The following is a 22,394-nucleotide window of genomic DNA, read 5'->3' as shown; positions in this document are numbered from 1 at the left end:
TCATCCTGGCAACCAATGTTCTAGCATTAAGTTATTGAGGCCAGCAGATCGGGGATGTCAAGGTGGTACCCAAGCATGTGATATGTGTTTAGTTTATATAACCACTATCAATAGACCTATTACATTATAGGCTTATAGTCAATCAAAGAGTTACTCTGTAAAACGAGGAATGCATTTACTCAATTCAACAATTAGAATGTATTAGTCACAAAATAATTGACAATCAAACAAGTACAGTGTACATGAAATACATGATACATTAGAGAATAACACAGAGTAAGTAACTATCACCAATAGGTTAAGACTTAAAGTTGTTACACGTGTCTTCAGGTCAGAATAACCCATAAGAGAATAAATGATGTGTGTCTGATACACACAGGAGCTTGGTAGCAAGTTCTCAAAGTATGAGCGAATTCACTGCCCTTTTAACCAAATTCAAGCAGGAACGCATCCCCAGCCTGAATTAACATTTCGGAGCTCTTTGCTAGTGAAAACAAAACGCAGGAACAACACACCCAGATTCTAATCTAATCAATTGAATTGGAATGTTCTGACCAGACAACAGGAATGTGCCTGATAACCAATCAACCCAACATACAATTTCAATCCAGTCACTTTAAAAATGCATCAACCAGAAAACATACAATGCAGTTAGACATATCCAAATGTGCAGCCCTTTATGAGCTCTTGAAACAAACCAAACACAACAATTTAATTCACACAGTAACATTCATTTAGTCAATTCACATTTTCATCAGTCATCACACGTCTCCTTGTGTCAGTGACCCCTTCTGGGGGAACATCTCTTCATTGAGATTGCCACAGATAAGGTGTGTTTCTCTCCTGTGAAATGCAAATATGCAGCCATTTATGCAGATAATGCCAATGACCCTCTCAATCATCATTATTCACGATTCATTCAGGAATATCTGTAATCATGGTAGCATCCACAATGTAGAATGTAGAAATGTATAGAAACATATTATATTATTATTTACATACAAGTGACTCCAAAATAACACAATACATTATTTACCATTCATTTCTATTGGGCGCAAAATCATCTGAAACACAATCAAAACAAACAGCAAAAGCATCCAACAAATGTTTACAGTCACAAGCTCGATGTAGTCATTGTGTGCTATGAATATATGACCAAATACTTCACTTTTTACTAGTGAATTTGTCCCAATACTTTTGGTCCCCTAAAATATGGGGACTATGTACAAAAAGTGCTGTAATTTCTAAACAGTTAATCCCATATTGATGAAATACCCTCATAATCATTATATTATTGCAAATCCAAACTGCTGAAGTACAGAGCCAAAACAATAAACCATTTCACTGTCACTGTCCCAATTCTTTTGGAGCTCACTGTATCTGCTGTTTCCATTGACTGATATCTTTAAAAGTATTTACAATACAACTAAGTTCAGATGAGTTCAAAGTTCTGTTACACAATAATGTACAATAATATGAAACCTTATCAGGTTTTCAAAGTTTTATGGGCCATTAGGGCATTAGTAATTTGTCCCCTATTCCAAAGTATTGAACACCTTGATCCAGTAAATATTTACTACATACTACCATAGACGTGGGAACGGCAAAGAAAGACCAAAGTCTTTCAAGCACACTAATCTGTATCATGTTTTCAGGTCAATGGCATTTGGAGGAAACTCCCTCTGAGCCTCAATGGTGGCACTGTCAACATCCAAGGCAACGCCGCTTCCGTCACTGTGGAGACAAACTTCAACCTTTTTGTATCCTACGACGACGCCGGTGTTGTCCATATCACCGTTCCTGTATCGTACTCCGGTAAAGTCTGTGGCATGTGTGGGAACTTCAACCACGTGAGAGACGATGATTACCACACACCTGGCAGTTCCGAGGCCGAAGACTCTGCCACATTCGGACAGAACTGGCAGAGCGAGGCCTGTGACTTGACCGTCCTCCCCCTTGAGTGTCAACCAACTGAGGAGGCGGAGTATGCCAGCGAGCCATACTGTGGGTCCCTGGTCTCCAGGCATGGGCCTTTCTCTGGCTGCCAGTCTGTTCTGGGAGCAGAGAGCTACTTCCGGAGCTGTGTGATGGAGATGTGTGGAGCGGATGGTGACCCAGAGGTGCTGTGTGAAGCCCTGCAGTCCTACTCTGATATGTGTCTCAAGGCCGGGGTGCTCGTACCAGCCTGGAGGACCTCGACTATGTGTCGTAAGTTGTTTTATGGTTTCCTCTTTTCACCTTCCTGTTGTAGTAAACAGTTTGCTCTTATTAACTGGTGAAGTTGGAGAGGACTTGATGATGATGACGATGATGATAATGATGATGTTGGTGGTGGTGATAGCCCTCTTTTACACCATGACCAGACTTTTGTCTCATGTCTCTCTCTCTCTTCCTCCCCCAGCCCTGGAGTGTGGTGCGAACAGCCACTACAATGCCTGTGCTAAGGGCTGCCCTGAGGTCTGCTCCAGCATGGATATTCAAGGGGCATGTGGGAGGTGTGAGGAGAGGTGTGTGTGTGACCCAGGCTTCAAGCTCAGCGTGGGGAGTTGTGTACCTGCAGAGGACTGCGGCTGCTGGAGAAAGGGAGAACACTATGAAGTAGGGAATGTTAACATGCACACACCCACACACATACAGACAGACAGACAGACACACACACACACACACACACACACACACACACACACACACACACACACACACACACACACACACACACACACACACACACACAACACACAGAGAATGTTGGTGTTCATCACTCTTTTCTTCACCGTTTTCTAGAGAGGAGAGACGTTCATGGAAGGTGAGTGTAATCGTGTGTGCCAGTGTATGGGTGGGGACAGACTCCAGTGTGCTGCTTCCTCCTGCGCGGCCGACGAGGTGTGTAAGGTCAAGGAGGGGGTCAACGGTTGCTTCCTCTCCAGCCCGGCCACCTGCCACGTCTACGGAGACCCCCACTACATCACCTTCGACGGCAAGGCATACACCTTCCAGGGGGGCTGCAGCTATACCTTGGCCAGGACTTGCGGCGGGGACACACCCGTCCAGTTCTCAGTGACGGGCCAGAACTGGAACCCCAGAAACGAGAGCAGTGCCAAGCTAGGCGCAGTGGTTCTGGAGACAAGCGGTCTGCATGTGAAGATGCAAAACTACAGTGCCACAGTAAGCATGAAAACTACAAAATTGTGAATAATCTTTCTTTACTTGTTGTGATTACATTAGCATGCATTGCTGACCCACTGGATTCCCACTAGCCCTCCCCACTGTTCTGTATTGTTTTGGCATGACAGGTCAAATAAACGTAATGTAGACTAGTAGTGCAGAATCTAACTATGCCTATCCATTATGTCTTCATTTGTATTTGTGACAATTCAGTGTACTTTAGTGTCTACAATTTGTCCTGTGAGATGGTGGAGACCTACAGTACCGGTCAATAGTTTGGACACACCTACTCATTCAAAGGCTTTTCATTATTTTGACTATTTTCTACATTGTAGAATAATAGTGAAGACATCAAAACTATGAAATAACACATATGGAATCATGTAGTAACCAAAAAAGTGTTAAACAAGATTCTTCAATGTAGCCACCCTTTGTCTTGATGACAGCTTAGCACACTATTTTTCTTCTTATTATAATTTTTTTATGTAGGGGGTGGATCGTCTTTAATATTGCGCATAGACTGTTGCTTCCATCAATGTAATTGTCTGCATCATTTCCAATCACCCATATATTTTGGGGGTAAATATATATATATATATACACATACATACACATGTATTTATACAGTTGAAGTCGGAAGTTTACATACACTTAGGTTGGAGTCATTAGAACTCGTTTTTCAACCACTCCACAAATTTCTTGTTAACAAACTATAGTTTTTGGCAAGTCGGTTAGGACATCTACTTTGTGCATGACACAAGTAATTTTTCCAACAATTGTTTACAGACAGATTATTTCACTTATAATTCACTGTATCACAATTCCAGTGGGTCAGACCTTCCTCTATTTCCAGTCTGATTTCTATTTGCCATATATTTGTAACTGTGCTATTTTACAACAGTTCTGAACCTATATACATTTTACAGACCCCGTATGTTTTACATTGGTTATCTTGTTGTTATTAGTCCCACCCATCAACTCCATTCAGCCCCTCCCATATATCTCTTAAAACATATATATATCAACTGTGCTGTGATGTTTCACAAAAGTACTGAACCTTTCTATTCTCATAGTTTCTACAGATTGTAAATTAAAGATAAACATTTTTGCTAAAATAATGATTATATTATTGATCGATTGACTATGACTTTTCAAATCACCCAGTATTGCTATCTGCAGCGTTAGCTTGGTAAATGTTGCAATTCTTCAGCCATTCCTGGACCTGTGACCTGCTACATATGGACAGTACCAAAATAAATGATCTAATGACTCTGCATCCTCGCAGCAAAGTCTGCAGACCTGGGAAGATTGTATCCCCCATATATAACACACTCTTGGCATTCTCTCAACCAGCTTCACCTGGAATGCTTTTCCAACAGTCTTGAAGGCGTTCCCACATATGCTACACACTTGTTGGCTGCTTTTCCTTCACTCTGCGGTCCAACTCATCCCAAACAATTGGGTTGAAGTCGGGTGATTGTGGAGGCCATGTCATCTGATGCAGCACTCCACCACTCTCCTTCTTGGTCAAATAGCCATTACACAGCCTGGAGGTGTGTTGGGTCATTGTTCTGTTGAAAACAAATGATAGTCCCACTAAGCTCTAACCAGATGGGATGGCAAATCGCTGCAGAATGCTGTGGTAGCCATGCTGGTTAAGTGTGCCTTGAATTCTAAATAAATCACTGACAGTGTCACCAGTAAACCCCAAACCATCACACCTCCTCCATGCTTCACGGTGGGAACCACACATGCAGAGATCATCCGTTCACCTACTCTGCATCTCACAAAGACAAGGCTTTTGGAATCAAAAATAGCACATTTGGACTCATCGGACCAAAGGACAGATTTCCACCCGTCTAATGTCCTTTGCTCGTGTTTCTTGGCCCAAGCAAGTCTCTTCTTGTTATTGGTGTCGCTTCTTAGTGGTTTCTTTGTAGCAATTCAACCATGAAGGCCTGATTCTCCTCTGAACAGTTGATGTTGAGACGTGTCTGTTACTTGAACTCTGTGAAGCATTTGTTTGTGCTGCAATTTCTGAGGCTGGTAACTCTAATGAACGTATCCTCTGCAGCAGAGGTAGATCTGGGTCTTCCTTTCCTGTGGCGGTCCTCATGAGAGCCAGTTTCATCATAGCACTTGATGGTTTTTGCGCCTGCACTTGAAGAAACTTTAAAAGTTCTTGAAATGTTATGGATTGAATGACCTTCATGCCTTGAAGTAATGATGAACTGTTCTTGCCATATTTGAGCTGTTCTTGCCATAATATGGACTTGGTCTTTTACCAAATATGGCTATCTTCTGTATAACACCCCAACCTTGTCACAACACAACTGATTGTCCCAAATGCATTAATTAACTTTTAACAAGGCACACCTATTAATTGAAAAGCATTCCAGGAGACTACCTCATGAAGCTGGTTGAGAGAATGGCAAGCGTGTGCAAAGCTGTCATCAAGGCAAATGGTGGCTACTTTGAAGAATTTAAAATATATTTAGATTTGTTTAACAATTTTTGCGTTACTACATGATTCCATATGTGTTATTTCATAGTTTTGATGTCTTCACAATTTTTCTACAATGTAGAAAATAGTAAAAAATAAAGATAACCCCTTGAATGAGTAGGTGTGTCCAAACTTTTGACTGGTACTGTACATTACTCCAACAACAATTCAATTTAATTCAGTTCAGTTCTACTGTCATATATTTTACTTGGCTCCACTCTACCTTACTCTACTCCAACCTTCCCTACTCTCCCCTGTAGGTGAACCATGTTTGGCAGCATCTTCCTGTTACAGTAAATGGCACATACGGCGAGGTGAAGCTGTACAAGAAGAAGCAGTACACTGTCATGGAGACGACGTTTGGCCTTCGGATGCTGCTGGACGACCAGAGCAGGCTTTTCCTGCAGCTGGACGAGCGCTACAAGGGTGAGATGTGCGGCCTTTGTGGTACCTACTCCGATGACCAGGGGGATGACTTCCTGACCCCTAACGGCACCAAACCCGAGACCAACGTGGTCACGTTCGCCAACAGCTGGAGAGTGAATAGTCCGGAAGACGATCGGTGAGTGGGTTTATTGTTTTAAACCATAACGGTAACGTACAATGGTCATTTGGTTCGTAGTTAATGACCACATCTGGTGCATAAATGCGGAAATCCATAAATCCATGGTTGTGTCATCAACACTATTCTATGAACAAATCCAGTCCACCACTGATCTCCTCTCCTTTCCCTTCTACCCTAGATGTGTTGCCTCCCCCCCTGCCCCCCAACCATGTGACTCTCATTTGGACGAACACGGCTACCGGGAGTGTTCCAAACTGCTGCGCAAAGCCTTCAAGGCCTGCCACCCCTTCGTCCACCCCACACCCTACATCGACAGCTGTATGTCCGACCATTGTGCCTCCGGCGGGAACATGCATGTGACATGTGACTCCCTGAGGTCCTATGTGACCACCTGCGAAGTGGCCAATGTCACCCTGCCTCCCTGGTGGAACGACACCGCCTGTGGTGAGTGTTTTTTGATGGTGTTGTTCTCGTAATGATGATGATGATGTATTGAGTTTAGAGGCAATCTTCAGGTTTTAATGTAATTTATATTTGGTTATGGACCCAGTACTACGGTGAGGCTATCCTAATATGAACACCGTACCATGATTGTATGGAGTTTGCTCACCCCATCCATCATCGTACACTTAGCTTTTTGCTGTAGTCTTCAACTTGGATCCTTCATTCCTTATTCCATTTTTCTTTTCCTTCCCCTCTTTCATCCCTAATTCCTGCCCTTTTTTTCCTCCTCCCCTCCGCCCTACTTCTCTTACATTGCCCTCCCTCACATCCACCTGAACCTGAGGCTTGCCCAATGTGTTCCTGTGAAAAACCTTGCTGTCTGTCTTATCATTGTAGATAGTCTCCCTGGCCCTCCCACAATACCACCAGTTACTACACCTGACAAGGAATGTAAGAATCTTGACCACATTAATTTTGTAGCAAATTGATCAAGGGCAGCCTTTCCATGCCTTTTATACCATCTGGTTCATTTGATGACAGATTTTTCTATGGTTCTGCCTCCTACAGTTTGTCCTCTAGACTGCAACTTTGACAAGAGCGAGTGTGGGTGGGAGCAAATTATTCAGGACAGTTTTGATTGGAGGAGACTGAGAGGCCCAACCCCTTCTGACCTCACAGGGCCAACCCAAGACCATACCACAGGAGGTGAGGTTACATGGTTGTGACAAAAAAATATCTGAAACGACCAATATCTTACACACACAGATCCAATCTCAATGTTCAAATGTGCATCAGTCACTGTTATTCAATGAATGCATTATTCAATGAATGCGTCAATACATGGTTGTAGCCTATCGACTTGTACAGATAGTTATATATATATATATAAATACCTGTCTACATAGAAGATACCATAGACACCATGGAAGCAAGCCATTTCAGAGCGAATATGCTGTGAGTCGTGATGTTAAAGTGTGTCTGCGTGTGTTTGTTGGTCAGGTGGCTCCTACATGTACATTGAGGGTGACGGTGTTTACCACGGCGACTCTGCCCGTATGATGAGCCCTAAATGCCAAAACGGGCCGGGCAAATACTGCCTGCGCTTCTGGTACCACATGTACGGACAGGCCACAGCCATGGCTCTCAATGTCTACCAGCTTGACCAGCACAACAGAAACAAAAAACTGTGGTCCAAAGCCAACAACCAGGGCTCCACATGGTATCCGGCAGAAGTGGATATTATAATCGATGGGTCATTCAAGGTAGGAGAAGGTCACAGAGGTTTAAGAGGGTTAACTAGTGTGAAAAGATTGTGATTTTATAAAGAGAGGGGAGATTGTTTTTCATCCAACACAAAAGGTCTCTGTTTCAGATCATCATGGAGGGAATACGAGGCTCTGACCCTCGGTCTGATGTGGCATTTGATGACGTCTCCATCCACTATGAATCATGCTCAGGTGAGTTTTTAATTATCATAGGGACACATGCTTTATCTAATCCCTGAATGTCAGATAAGAAAACGTTCACCCTTTATGACCAATGCCATTCCTTTGCTTCCTCTGGCAGGTTCTTCGATTGGTGGTATTAGTGGAGCTTCAGTTCCTTCCTCAGTTGATGGAGGAGTTGCCCCACACCCAGGTACATAACATCTATAGACACATTTTCTTATGGAAAGATATTTCAGAATAATATGTTAAAATTTTAGACTCATGTTGACATTTACAAATGTTCCCAATGTTCCCCGTTCAGTCTGCAACCTTGATTGCGCTTTCGAGCAGGACCTCTGCGGTTTTACCCAGCTAATGACAGACGTTTTTGATTGGACAAGGCACAGTGGCTCCACCCCCACTGCCATGACTGGGCCATCAGCTGACCACACAAAAGGAAGTAGGTGTTCGTAGGATGTGTTTGGCTTGACAGTCACTGGACCCAGGTTTCAGTCCCGGTCGGGGCTACCGCCTGAATGTGCGCCAATATGCTTATTGTTGGACATTGCAATGCTTTTTAATGCATTGTAATGGTTGCTAAATCTCCGAAACTCAAACAACGGACCTGAAAGTCCAAATTGGATTGAAAGACTTACCCTCAACTATTCTTTTTGCTCAATTAACCTCAAACGCTATATCGTTAGACCTACACCCTTACATAAACAATCTGACCTGTCCCATTGCTGTTAGAACCCCTAATAAAATCTAAAGGAATTTCATGTGACCCCACTTTTTTTTTCCTTTTTTTACCCCCTTTTTCAATCTTGTCTCATCGCTGCAACTTCCCAATGGGCTCGTGAGGCAAAGGTTGGATCAATGGTCCTCTGAAACATGACCCGCCTAACCGCTTCTTAGCACCCGGGATCAAACCCGGGTCTGCGCCACTCAGGAGGCCCTGTGACCCCATCTCTAATCTTATTTCATCTACTCTCACCTATAATCGGCAGGTCCATTTGGTCACTACTTATACATCGAGGCCAACAGTGTGTCTAACGGAGACACGGCTCGCCTCCTCAGCTCTGAGTGTTCTGACCCCGGTCCTCAGTGTCTGCAGTTCTGGTACCACATGTCTGGCTCGGCCGAGACCATGGGTCTGCACGTCTACCTGCTCCAGGGCCGCTATGTGGATGGGGTGTGGGGGAAGAAGAACAACCAGGGAGACTCATGGCAACGGGCTCAGGTGGATCTGATGACCACTGGACCTTTCCAGGTAGTGGTGTGACCTTGGTCTTTGTGTAGCCCCTGGCCTTTTCCACCCTGTATGTTGTAATTTAAAGACTAGCTCGTTCATCCAGAGGTCCTTTTGACAAATGTGTTTACTTTACCTGTTTGTTATATATCAATTTGCTATTATGAATTTTTCCCCTGAATGAATTTACTTTGATCTCAGATCATCTTCGAGGGCCACAGAGGCACCACTGATCAGTCCGACGTGACTATAGATGATGTTTCTCTGCATCGTGGGCGATGTGCAGGTAAGGGTCACTCCCTCTATAGTTCATATTGGTCAAAAACACAACCATGTTTGGGGTCATTGTCATAATTTGGATATTATTTTATCTTCTAGACTTGATTAAGCCACCAACAGAGAAACCTGTTCTCCCTCCAGTGGACAAGTCCACCACTGCTCCAACTACTACAAGACCTGAAACACCCACAACAACTAGGCTACAACCACCAACAACTGATAGACCAGAAACACCAAGACCAACAACTGAAAGACCAGAAACACCAAGACCAACAACTGAAAGACCACAACCACCTAGACCAACAAATGAAAGACGAAGACCACCTAGACCAACAACTGATAGACCAGAAACACCAAGACCAACAACTGAAAGACCAGAAACACCAAGACCAACAACTGCAAGACCAGAAACACCAAGACCAACAACTGCAAGACCAGAGACACCAAGACCAACAACTGCAAGATCAGAAACACCAAGACCAACAACTGAAAGACCAGAAACACCAAGACCAACAACTGCTAGACCAGAAACACCAAGACCAACAACTGAAAGACCAGAAACACCAAGACCAACAACTGCAAGACCAGAGACACCAAGACCAACAACTGCAAGATCAGAAACACCAAGACCAACAACTGAAAGACCAGAAACACCAAGACCAACAACTGCTAGACCAGAAACACCAAGACCAACAACTGAAAGACCAGAAACACCAAAACCAAGAACTGCAAGACCAGAAACACCAAAACCAACAACTGCTAGACCAGAAACACCAAGACCAACAACTGAAAGACCACAACCACCTAGACCAACAAATGAAAGACGAAGACAACCTAGACCAGCAACTGAAAGATCACAACCACCTAGACCAACAACTGATAGACCAGAAACACCAAGACCAACAAATGAAAGACCAGAAACACCAAGACCAACAACTGAAAGACCACAACCACCTAGACCAACAAATGAAAGACGAAGACCACCTAGACCAACAACTGAAAGATCACGACCACCTAGACAAACAACTGATAGACCAGAAACACCAAGACCAACAAATGAAAGACCAGAAACACCAAGACCAACAACTGCACGACCAGAAACACCAAGACCAACAACTGCAAGATCAGAAACACCAAGACCAACAACTGCAAGACCAGAAACACCAAGACCAACAACTGCAAGATCAGAAACACCAAGACCAAAAACTGAAAGATCACAACCTCTAAGACCAACAACTGAAAGACCACGACTACCAAGACCAACAACTGAAAGACCACGACCCCCAAGACCAACAACTGAAAGACTACAACCACCAAGACCAACAACTGAAAGACCAAGACCACCTAGACCAACAACAGAAAGACCACAAACCCTACAACCAACAACTGAAAGACCACGACCACCAAGACCAACAAATGCAAGACCACAACCGCCCACCACAGCAAGACCAAGTAAGTCTTTGTGTCCTTCGATAACACAAAGGTACAATCTTCATTCATCACATACCCCTCCTTTAAAACAAGTTTTATACAATCTGTCTTTTCAAAATGGAAAAACACTAAGTACAAGGGAAATGTAATCTCTGTACTTATACTTGCAGTCAGTGTGATACGTATGTGATACATATTCTTTACACTCAACATCGTATTTGTTATTTTCTCTCTAGCGCCATCTTGCCTAAAGAACAGCCATTACACCTCCTGCATCTCCGCCTGCCAGCCCACCTGTAAGCACCTCCACGGCACTCCTGACTGCCGTGCTGATGAGCCCTGTGTACAGGGTTGTGTATGTGACGACGGCTTTGTTCTCAAACAGAGGGTGTGTGTGCCCATCCAGCAGTGTGGCTGTGTAGGCAGCAATGGCAACAGTCATAATGTGAGTAACCCAGCACAAAATTCTAAACTGTTTTTAGATGTAGCTACCTAGTTATATGTGTAACATGTGCAGTGTAATTACTTTAATGATCTATTTGATTTCAGTTTAAAGAGAACTGGTACACTGAGCACTGCCATCAAAAGTGTGAGTGTGATGAAGGCGACGGTGTGGGGGAGATTGACTGCGACGATGAAAATGGGTGTGATGAGGATTCTGTCTGTTTTCAGAATGAAGCCGGACAGTATTTCTGCATGTCAACAGGTATAGGCCACACTTGACCTGCTCAATGGGCTCTACAAATGTTTTCCCATGCTACAGATGGCTATATCTTACTCCAGGCCCAGTGCACTACTTCTGGGATTCATTTTTTTAAAAGTTACATTTATAAATTTAATTGTTTTTAATTGTGAATTTTAGGGGGTGCTGCACCCCTACTTCCCGCGGCTATGCCTATGCACTAATGATGTCCCTACTGTTGCCTTCCAGACTTCAGCGAGTGCTCTATCAATGGAGAGCCAGAGTACAGAACTTTTGACAACATGAAGCATGACTTTGACAGCAGAAACTCCTACATTCTGGTCCAGACCACAGGCCTGTCCAAGAACCAGCAAGACGTCTACATCGAGGCCATCATTGAGATCGTCAACCAGGATGGTGTGGACAGTCATGGGGACAGTAGACATGGTGGCAGTCGTCATGGTAACAGCAAGGATGAGGATGACCAGCATAAAGACAGCAAGGAAAGGGACAGCAATGAAGACAGCCATGATCACAGCAAAGAGAACGACAACCGTCTGCGATTCAGAGGACTGAAGATCAGAGTCTATAACCACACAGTGGAGTTCAGAAACAACAGGAAACTTGTTGTAAGTATTCTGGACATATACATTACGTAACATGACAAGTATAAGGCAATTCATAGCCTGTACTTCTCTTTATACATTATTTATAGCGGTCTTTCTATGGTTTTTCATCCTCAGCGTTTTGTAATCAGTTGCCCCATGTCATATTGAACACCCCTCTAAAACATTATCTCTGTCTAGGTGTTAGAATTGTTACAAATCAAAGTGTATTGGTCACATACACATGATTAGCAGATGTTATTCCTGTTGTAGCGAAATGCTTGTGCTTCTAGCTCCAACAGTGCAGGTAACAGGTAATATCTAACAAATTACACAACATACGTCAGCATTATTAAGTGAATGAGATAGCGTAGAATAGTATAGAAAACTGTAAATACACATGAGATGTGTGAGCGCGTGTGGCAAAACCATGCACAGCCCATTGGGAGGGCAGGTGCTCAAAATAACGAAAGGCAAACAAAAACTACATTTGATTTGATTTCATTTAAGTTTGTTCTGTTGCTGACATCTATCGCTGAAGTTGGAGACTTTTATCTCCCTCACCAACTTTAAACATCTGCTATCTGAGCAGCTAAACGATCGAAGCAGCTGTACATAGTCCATCGGTAAATAACCCACCCAATTTACCTACCTCATCCCCATACTGTTTTTATTTATTTACTTTTCTGCTCTTTTGCACACCAGTATATCTACCTGCACATGACCATCTGATCATTTATCACTCCAGTGTTAATCTGCTAAATTGTAATTATTTGCCTACCTCCTCATGCCTTTTGCACACAATGTATATAGACTCTCTTTTTTTTCTACTGTGTTATTGACTTGTTTATTGTTTACTCCATGTGTAACTCTGTGTTGTTGTCTGTTCACACTGCTATGCTTTATCTTGGCCAGGTCGCAGTTGTAAATGAGAACTTGTTCTCAACTAGCCTATCTGGTTAAATAAAGGTGAGAAAAAAAATCTGAATAATCTGCCTCTTACTAACAAGCAGTCAGATTGCCCCATTGTTTGTCCCTAACAGTGGGAAACAGACCCAACTCTAAAGTAGCCTCCTACCAGTATTCAAGTCTCCCCGTCTGGTGCCTGCAGCCGGTAGCCACTGCATGCAAGTCAGACGAGTGCAATCTGGGGCGGGAGGGCGGGGAGGTGTATAATATTCTGAGATTCAAGAGTTTAAGGAATTATCTAGATTGATGTGCAATTTGTTGCATTTAAAAATGTTACTAAAAATGAAGAGACTCAAAATATAATTCAAAAGTAATTCCTAAAATTCCAAAAATCCACAAGCTGCAAGGGCACTTTTTCATAGGAGGGCAAAAGAGCAGTCGCTCGGGCACTGGTTGAGCCTTACCTGTGCAGTATCAAATAAATGGTTCATGACAGGGTTGTAGTACACTCTGAACTTCAGAGGAATGCATATTATTTTGTTCACTAATATTTTCACTTCTTCGCTTGTTCTCTTTCTCTCCCTCTCTCTAGCTGGACGGTAGGAGCACCCGTGCCCCTGTCTCACCAGCAGGTGGTCTGAGGATTCTGGAGCGTTCCTCGCGTATCTACCTGAAGACAGACTTCGGCCTCTCCGTGGAGTTTGATGGAGACAGCAGAGCAGGTAACACCACTGTTATAGTACAGCGAAAGGAGAGTTTAAATAAGTGGTACCTCAGTAGTCTCTCTAATGATAGGACAGTAAGACAGCTGTACAGACCACACAATATGGCTTTATCTGTGGACAGATAATATAATCATACTATTATCATAGCTGACACCTTTTTTCATATTTTGTTGAAAATGTGGTAACAAGACAACATATCAATCCAAACACATCTGTGTAATGTTTACGATATGCTATAGATGTGCAATGTATGCTTTATGATATGCAGTAAACTGCTTTATGATATACAGTAAACTGCTTAATGATATGCAGTAAACTGCTTTATGATATACAGTAAACTGCTTTATGATATGCAGTAAACTGCTTTATGATATACAGTAAACTGCTTAATGATATGCAGTAAACTGCTTTATGATATACAGTAAACTGCTTTATGATATGCAGTAAACTGCTTTATGATATACAGTAAACTGCTTAATGATATGCAGTAAACTGCTTTATGATATACAGTAAACTGCTTTATGATATACAGTAAACTGCTTAATGATATGCAGTAAACTGCTTTATGATATACAGTAAACTGCTTTATGATATACAGTAAACTGCTTAATGATATGCAGTAAACTGCTTTATGATATACAGTAAACTGCTTAATGATATGCAGTAAACTGCTTTATGATATACAGTAAACTGCTTTATGATATGCAGTAAACTGCTTTATGATATACAGTAAACTGCTTAATGATATGCAGTAAACTGCTTAATGATATGCAGTAAACTGCTTTATGATATACAGTAAACTGCTTAATGATATGCAGTAAACTGCTTTATGATATACAGTAAACTGCTTTATGATATACAGTAAACTGCTTAATGATATGCAGTAAACTGCTTTATGATATACAGTAAACTGCTTAATGATATGCAGTAAACTGCTTTATGATATACAGTAAACTGCTTAATGATATGCAGTAAACTGCTTTATGATATACAGTAAACTGCTTTATGATATGCAGTAAACTGCTTTATGATATACAGTAAACTGCTTAATGATATGCAGTAAACTGCTTTATGATATACAGTAAACTGCTTAATGATATGCAGTAAACTGCTTAATGATATACAGTAAACTGCTTTATGATATACAGTAAACTGCTTAATGATATGCAGTAAACTGCTTTATGATATACAGTAAACTGCTTTATGATATACAGTAAACTGCTTTATGATATACAGTAAAGAGTGTTGGACTAGTAACCGCAAGGTTGCAAGTTCAAATCCCCAAGCTGACAAGGTACAAATCTGTTGTTCTGCCCCTGAACAGGCAGTTAACCCACTGTTCCTAGGCTGTCATTGAAACTAAGAATTTGTTCCTAACTGACTTGCCTAGTTAAATAAAGGTGAAATATAGTGAGCTGCTTTATGACATACAGTAAACTGGTTTATGTATTGCAGTAAACTCATATCCATGTGCTTACTTTCTGTAGAGATCATCCTGCCCCACACCTACAAGAGGAGGGTGGGCGGCCTGTGTGGCAACTTTGACGGCAACAAGAAGAATGATATGATGAAGCCCGACAGTAACCAGGCCAAGAGCATCAAGGAGTTCAGAGAGAGCTAGAGAGTGACAGAGGACAGACTGAGCATAACATGGAAGTATGTAGTCACAGAAACAAGTACTAGCTACCACTGCCATGTTATTGTCTGCCATATCGTGTGTGGAGTGTAAAGTACGGCATCCATATTAGGAACTCCCCTCCTTATTTAACTTTTTTTTGAATTTCAAGTTCCACTTTAATTATCTCTCTACCAAGCAGAGAGATTTGATTTATTGGGGAACAATGCTAGTCATTCTTATTTTTTATTGATTGCATATGTTACATATTTAAAGAGCACCAAAACCAAGACTGACTGCTCGTTCTTTTATGTTTTCAGAGGATCATCTTCCCTTCGTAACGTTGTCTATGGCCAGTGACCTGACCTCCATGCATCAAGACCATTGATTGTGTAATATTCTTCTCATAGGCAGACACTTTCCTTCCTACAATGGACACAGCGTATTTGAAAGTACTTGGGTTAAACAAAAAAAAGCTTGGGTTTTTGTGGACTGTATGGAGAGGAGATCAATGAAGTATTCTACTTCTTCTATATGACTGTTGGTTTAAATCCTGTTGTTACTGCGTCTTATGACCCACCTGTGTGCCTTCTGAGATCTCTTTCAGTCTTACTGTAGGTTCTTTGCACAGTTCACCTAGTGTATGAATCAATGTACACAAGTTACATATTTGTGTATTACTTCTAATGTGTACTATATATTCAAAAGCCCACATTCCTTTAGCTTTAGGCTGATGTCGAATAGTTCAGTGACTGTAATGTGCAATATTACTGTATGATAATAGAAAACGATGTAAACAAAGGATGCAAGTGTTTTAGCTGATGTTTAATCCCACTGAATGTATGTTTTATTTCTTGAATTATATATCTAGGATTGATAGGAATTTTATGAGATCTTCTAAATAATAAAGAATGATTCACACTGCACCGATTCTGTATGTGTTGAAAGCAGTAGGGAAGTCCAGTTTAAAGAAGGGATAACAAAGAAGCAATGGTTGTAACTCACGTGGCTTGAAAAGCTTGAAAAACTCTGGGCCCTGGTTATGGTGTATTATTTATTTCCTTATTAATCAGTCTGGTCATATGTGTCTCCATTGGTCTAGTCAGAGGAAATACACACCATTCCTTATATGTCAAACATGAACCAATAATGAAAAGAATGTTCTTGTTACTAAACGATTAGACGCCACTGTGACTTTTAGGGAAACAGATACGACTGTGGTGTCAAGTCTGAGGTAATAGGATATTTCCAAACTTGAAGGAAAATATGTGTTTGTGCACCTAGCAAAGCATGGGATTACTCACTCTGTGTTTGTCTGCATACGTGTGTGGCCGTGTGTATGATTGCCAGTGTATTCATTCATACCCACATAAATGAATGTTCACCACATTTGGCTATAAGACAGTAGGATGGATGGGTCTACAGTACACATCGTGCTTCTGATGCTGTTTCTGCTTCCCTGTACACAGGGGACCTTGTCAACAGGTAGGGAACAAAGAGAAAGGACAGTTATTGACATATAATCTATTTGATGTTGTTTTTATTTAGAATATTGGGTTATATTAGACATCATTTTGAAATGTTTATTGTTTGTTGATGGATCCTCCTACAGATCTGATGGGTGTGGGCAGAAAGTATGATTTCATTTGATAGCCAATGTTGAAATTCTAAAAAGATTGATATGAACCTGACAATGTTTCAAAAAATCACATATCAAAAGTGTAGTCCATTATTGCATGACGTAAGATAATATCGCTTTGTGTTATACCAATAATATATCACTTTTATCTTACTGATCAGATGTATCTGTCACCATATCTATATCATTTACTAGGCAAACATCTACAGTGCTGTGAAAAAGTATTTGCCCTCTTCCTGATTTCTTTTTTTTCCACATTTGTCACACTTAAATGTTTCAGATCATCAAACACATTTTAATGTTACACAAAGGAAACCCAAGTAAACACAAAATGCAGTTTTTAAGTGTTCATTTTATTTATTAAGGGAAAATAGCTATCTGAACCTTCATGGCCCTATGTGAAAAGAAATTGCCCCCCTTTGTTAAATCATGAATTTACTGTGGTTAATCACTAGCCACACCCAGGCCAGATTACTGCCGGACCTGTTGACTCAGGAAATCACTTCAATAGAACCTGTCTGACAAAGTGAAGTAGGCCAAAAGATCTCAAAAAGCAAGACATCATGCCGCGATCCAAAGAAATTCAGGAACAGATGAGAAAAACAAAGTAATTGACATCTATCAGTCTGGAAAGGGTTACAAAGCCAGTTCTAAAGTTTAGGACTCCAGCGAACCACAGTGAGAGCCATTATCCACAAATGGAGAACATTTGTAATAGTGGTGAACCTTCCCAGGAGTGGCCGGCCTACCAAAATTACCCCAAGAGCGCATCGACGACTCATCCAAGAGGTCACAAAAGAATCCACAACAACATCTAAAGAACTGCAGGCCTCGCTTGCCTCAGTTAAGGTCCGTGTTCATGACTCAACCATAAGAAAGAGACTGGGCAAAAATGGCATCCATGGCAGAGTTCCAATGCGAAAACCACTGCTGACCAAAAACAACACAAAGGCTCATCTCACTTTTGGGAAAAAAGATCTTGATCCCCAAGACTTTTTGGAAAATATTCTGTGGACTGACGAGACACAAGTTGAACTTTTTGGAAGGTGTGCATCCCGTTACATCTGGCGTAAAAGTAACACAGCATTTCAGAAAAAGAACATCATACCAACAGTCAAATATGGTGGTAGTGTGATGGTCTGGGGCTGCTTTGCTGCTTCAGAACCTGGACGACCTGCTGTGATTGATGGAACCATGAATTCTGCGCTCTACCAAAAAATCCGGAAGGAGAATGTCCAGCCATCAGTTTGTGACCTCAAGCTGAAGCACACTTGGGTTCTGCAGCAGGACAATGATCCAAAACACACCTCTGAATGGCTTAAATAAAACAAAATGAAGGTTTTGGAGTGACCTAGTCAAAGTCCGGACTTGAATCCGATTGAGATGCTGTGGCGTGACCTTAAAAAGGGGGTTCATGCTCGAAAACCCTCCAATGTGGCTGAATTAAAACAATTCTGCAAAGTAGAGTGGGCAGCGATGTGTACAGCGATGTGAAAGACTCATTGCCAGTTATCGCAAACGCTTGATTGCCGTTGTTGCTGCTGAGGGTGGCACAAACAGTTATTAGGTTTAGGGGGCAATTACTTTTCACATAGGGCCATGAAGGTTCAGATAGCTTTTTTCCTTAATAAATAAAATCATCACTTAAAACTGCATTTTGTGTTTACTTGGGTTATCTTTGTGTGATATTTAATTTATTTGATGATCTGAAACATTTAAGTGTGAGAAATGTGCAAAAAAATAAGAAATCAGGAAGGGGGCAAATACTTTTTCACAGCACTGAATGATCAGTCCATTTTGCATCTTCAAAATATGACATCATAGTGAAGGTACAAATCAGTGTAAGGAATGTTGACTAGTGAGTAGCTTGATACTTGAGACCTTACGTCTAGACGGAAGAATGTCACTATAACACTGAACTTGTTGTTGTCACATCTCTTTAATATCGCTTGTGTTGTGTGGGTGTCTGTCTGCCTGGATGTCAGCCCATCTGTCAGTCAACTGCCTTACTATACAATGGGCACACACTACTAACACAAGATATGATTTAAAGGGATGTGTCATCATTTAGATTGTGTTCACTGTCTTCTCTCTTTAGTTACAGCTATCTCTCCAACCCATACGACAGCTACTCAGACTGACTACAGCCCTCTGAACGCATCCCACCCAACTACCCCTTCTACCCCCACCTATGCTCAACCCAACATGGCTACTTCCACCCAGGACCCCAGCAGTAGTCTGACCAGCCATGTTTCAGGCACCACAGCCAGGCCCCAAGAGGGTGACTCCACCTCTAATACCACCATCAACACCTCAAGCCTACCTACCACACCAGCCCAATCGACCCTGTCACAGGGTGAGTAAATACCCCACTTGCCTGTTCAACGGGAGTCCCTAAGTGATATTAACGCAATAAGAAGGCCTGCAGTATAATGATCAGTTGTAAGAAGTGTGGCTAGCTTTATACAAGGTGAAGCATCCGTGTTCACTATTCCATTGTTTTTCAGACAGATGCTCATCCCCTCCAGTTCTGTGTTGTTTGGGGCAGAGTAGCAGCTGTAGAAGAAGAAGCTGTTTCTGTGACCAGGCCTGTGTGCTGTATGGAGACTGCTGCCATGACTACAGGACCACCTGCACACAACGTGAGGGACAGATAGAATACCAGTCCTATCAGAACATACAAAAGCAACCAGTTGAAATTATACTTATTTCATAAGTTCTCAACAGTCGGTTGTTTGAATTGCTTTTCCTTGTTTTCTAAAGCGTTCACCCCTCCAAAGCCAGTCACACAAGAGCCAAGAACAGTAGACAGCAATACTACACCTAAACCATCTAACACAGTAGACAGCAGTACTACACCTAAACCATCTAACACAGTAGACAGCAGTACTACACCTAAACCATCTAACACAGTAGACAGCAATACTACACCTAAACCATCTAACACAGTAGACAGCAATACTACACCTAAACCATCTAACACAGTAGACAGCAATACTACACCTAAACCATCTAACACAGTAGACAGCAATACTACACCTAAACCATCTAACACAGTAGACAGCAATACTACACCTAAACCATCTAACACAGTAGACAGCAGTACTACACCTAAACCATCTATCACAGTAGACAGCAATACTACACCTAAACCATCTAACACAGTAGACAGCAGTACTACACCTAAACCATCTAACACTGTAGACAGAAGTACTACACTTTCACCATCTAACACAGTAGACAACAATACTACACCTAAACCATCTAACACAGTAGACAGAAGTACTACACCTTCACCATCTAACACAGTAGACAGAAGTACTACACCTTCACCATCTAACACAGTAGACAGAAGTACTACACCTTCACCATCTAACACAGTAGACAGAAGTACTACACCTTCACCATCTAACACAGTAGACATCAATATTACACCTTCACCATCTAACACAGTAGACAGCAATTCTAGTAGTACTACACCACCATCAAACACATTGGACCTCAATACTACACCTTCACCATCTAGCACAGTAGACAGCAGTACTACACCTTCACCAGAAGATGGCAGCACACTAGAAGGTACAACATCCACTCCTGTTGGTGAGTGTATGATGATATCCAAGTATTCTATTCTGGCAAAAAAACGACAGACACAACAGCGCCAATAACAGGAGACAGCAATACTACACCGTCACCAGTAGAGGGCAGTACAGTCACAAAAGTCCCAGCCTTCACTACTCTGGGTTAGTATCAGTACTGAAAAAAGCAACCAATTGTCATACTTGAGTAAAAGTAAAGATACCTTAATAGAAAATGACTCAAGTAAAAGTGAAAGTCACCCAGTGAAATACTACTTGAGTAAAAGTCTATTGGTGTTCAGTTTTAAATATGTAATTGCTAAAATATACTTAAGTATCAAAAGTAAAAGTAAAAGTACGAATAATTTAAAATTCCTCATATTAAGCAAAACAGACAGCACAATTTTCTTGTTTTTTAAATGGATGGATAGCCAGGGGCACACTCCAACACTCAGACATCATTTACAAACAAAGCATTTGTGTTGAGTGAGTCCGCAAGATCAGAGGCATTATGGATGACCAGGGACGTTATTTTTGTAAGTGTATGAATTAGACCATTTTCTGTCCTGCTAAGCAATTAAAATGTAGAGTAACTTTGGGTGTCAGGGAAAATGTATGGAGTTAAAAGTACATTGTTTTCTTTGGGAATGTAGTGGAGTAAAAGTAAAAGTAGTCAAAAATATAAATATTAAAATACAGATACCCCCAAAAAATTACTTAAGTAGCACTTTAAAGTATTTTTACTCAAGTACTTTACACCACTGTTTAGTATCTGAACTGTCAAACAACATCTAGTCACACCTATCCCCTAGTTGTATGGACCAAGAATGAATACAGCAGTTTCATGACAAGGTGTTAATCATATACATGGTTTATTTCAGAACTTGGATCCGCATTGACTCTTCAAGCCACACATACCGTCCCTGCTGTGTCTAACCTAGTACAGACCATTACCAGTCATTCTGACGACACAACTGGTAACACAACACCACCAGTCACAACAACCTTAATCCAGAATACAGTCTCCAAGGAAACAGACCATAAGAACATCATAACCTCTCACAAAGGTAGGCTATAGTTCCCACTGCCAAGTTGCTCAAGAATCATGGCATTAACATTATTGATTTTGTAAAGGGCATCATTTACAGCTCAGTATGGCTAGGATCATCATCTCAAAATGGATCATGTTACATTGTGATTTTTCCAATCAGATACCCAAACTCTGATCGCCCATTTGAGGGTCTCTATAGTTTCGGCTGGGGACATAAGTAAGGAGGAGATCATTGAGGCGTTGCATCATGTAAGTGAAGCTCACAATTATCAACTCACACTTTTACACGGCTTAATGTTTCTAAAACATTACTACATGACCAGTATCAACCATTTAGAAGTAGGCTTCTAGGCTATATTATATCAACCTGTTGAGATAACAGGCAGGAGAGACTTTATTCCTTGCCTGATTCTACTCTTCCTCTCCAGTTTGCAGCGCAGGTCCAAGCCTTTCTACAGAGAGAGTACTGTAATAACTGCACACTGCGCATCAGAAACGTCAGAGGAATATGAGACCAACATTTAATC

The 22,394-nt window shown here is 41.6% G+C and overlaps 1 protein-coding gene across 1 annotated transcript in view; it reads left to right on the top strand.

The window, feature by feature from the left end:
• The window catches only part of LOC109871559 (zonadhesin-like), a 19,162-nt gene extending 2,639 nt beyond the window's left edge, over window positions 1-16,523 (top strand). The window contains exons 4-23 of the mRNA XM_031806352.1: window positions 1,656-2,208; window positions 2,402-2,598; window positions 2,785-3,165; window positions 5,929-6,230; window positions 6,412-6,677; window positions 7,074-7,127; window positions 7,245-7,382; window positions 7,677-7,939; window positions 8,050-8,134; window positions 8,244-8,315; window positions 8,427-8,564; window positions 9,112-9,374; window positions 9,555-9,639; window positions 9,732-11,084; window positions 11,300-11,508; window positions 11,613-11,769; window positions 11,995-12,374; window positions 13,852-13,981; window positions 15,472-15,640; window positions 15,920-16,523. Of these exons, the coding sequence (XP_031662212.1) occupies window positions 1,656-2,208; window positions 2,402-2,598; window positions 2,785-3,165; window positions 5,929-6,230; window positions 6,412-6,677; window positions 7,074-7,127; window positions 7,245-7,382; window positions 7,677-7,939; window positions 8,050-8,134; window positions 8,244-8,315; window positions 8,427-8,564; window positions 9,112-9,374; window positions 9,555-9,639; window positions 9,732-11,084; window positions 11,300-11,508; window positions 11,613-11,769; window positions 11,995-12,374; window positions 13,852-13,981; window positions 15,472-15,605 (5,160 nt within the window). The 3' untranslated portion in view covers window positions 15,606-15,640; window positions 15,920-16,523. The remainder of the gene's footprint in view (window positions 1-1,655; window positions 2,209-2,401; window positions 2,599-2,784; window positions 3,166-5,928; window positions 6,231-6,411; window positions 6,678-7,073; window positions 7,128-7,244; window positions 7,383-7,676; window positions 7,940-8,049; window positions 8,135-8,243; window positions 8,316-8,426; window positions 8,565-9,111; window positions 9,375-9,554; window positions 9,640-9,731; window positions 11,085-11,299; window positions 11,509-11,612; window positions 11,770-11,994; window positions 12,375-13,851; window positions 13,982-15,471; window positions 15,641-15,919) is intronic.
• Window positions 16,524-22,394: the final 5,871 nt, after the last annotated feature.

This window comes from Oncorhynchus kisutch, linkage group LG27 (genome assembly GCF_002021735.2).
Source record: "Oncorhynchus kisutch isolate 150728-3 linkage group LG27, Okis_V2, whole genome shotgun sequence".
Lineage (NCBI taxonomy): Eukaryota > Metazoa > Chordata > Actinopteri > Salmoniformes > Salmonidae > Oncorhynchus > Oncorhynchus kisutch.
The sequence above is the reverse complement of the archived record's forward strand: the minus strand, read 5'-3'. Positions and strand labels throughout refer to the sequence as shown.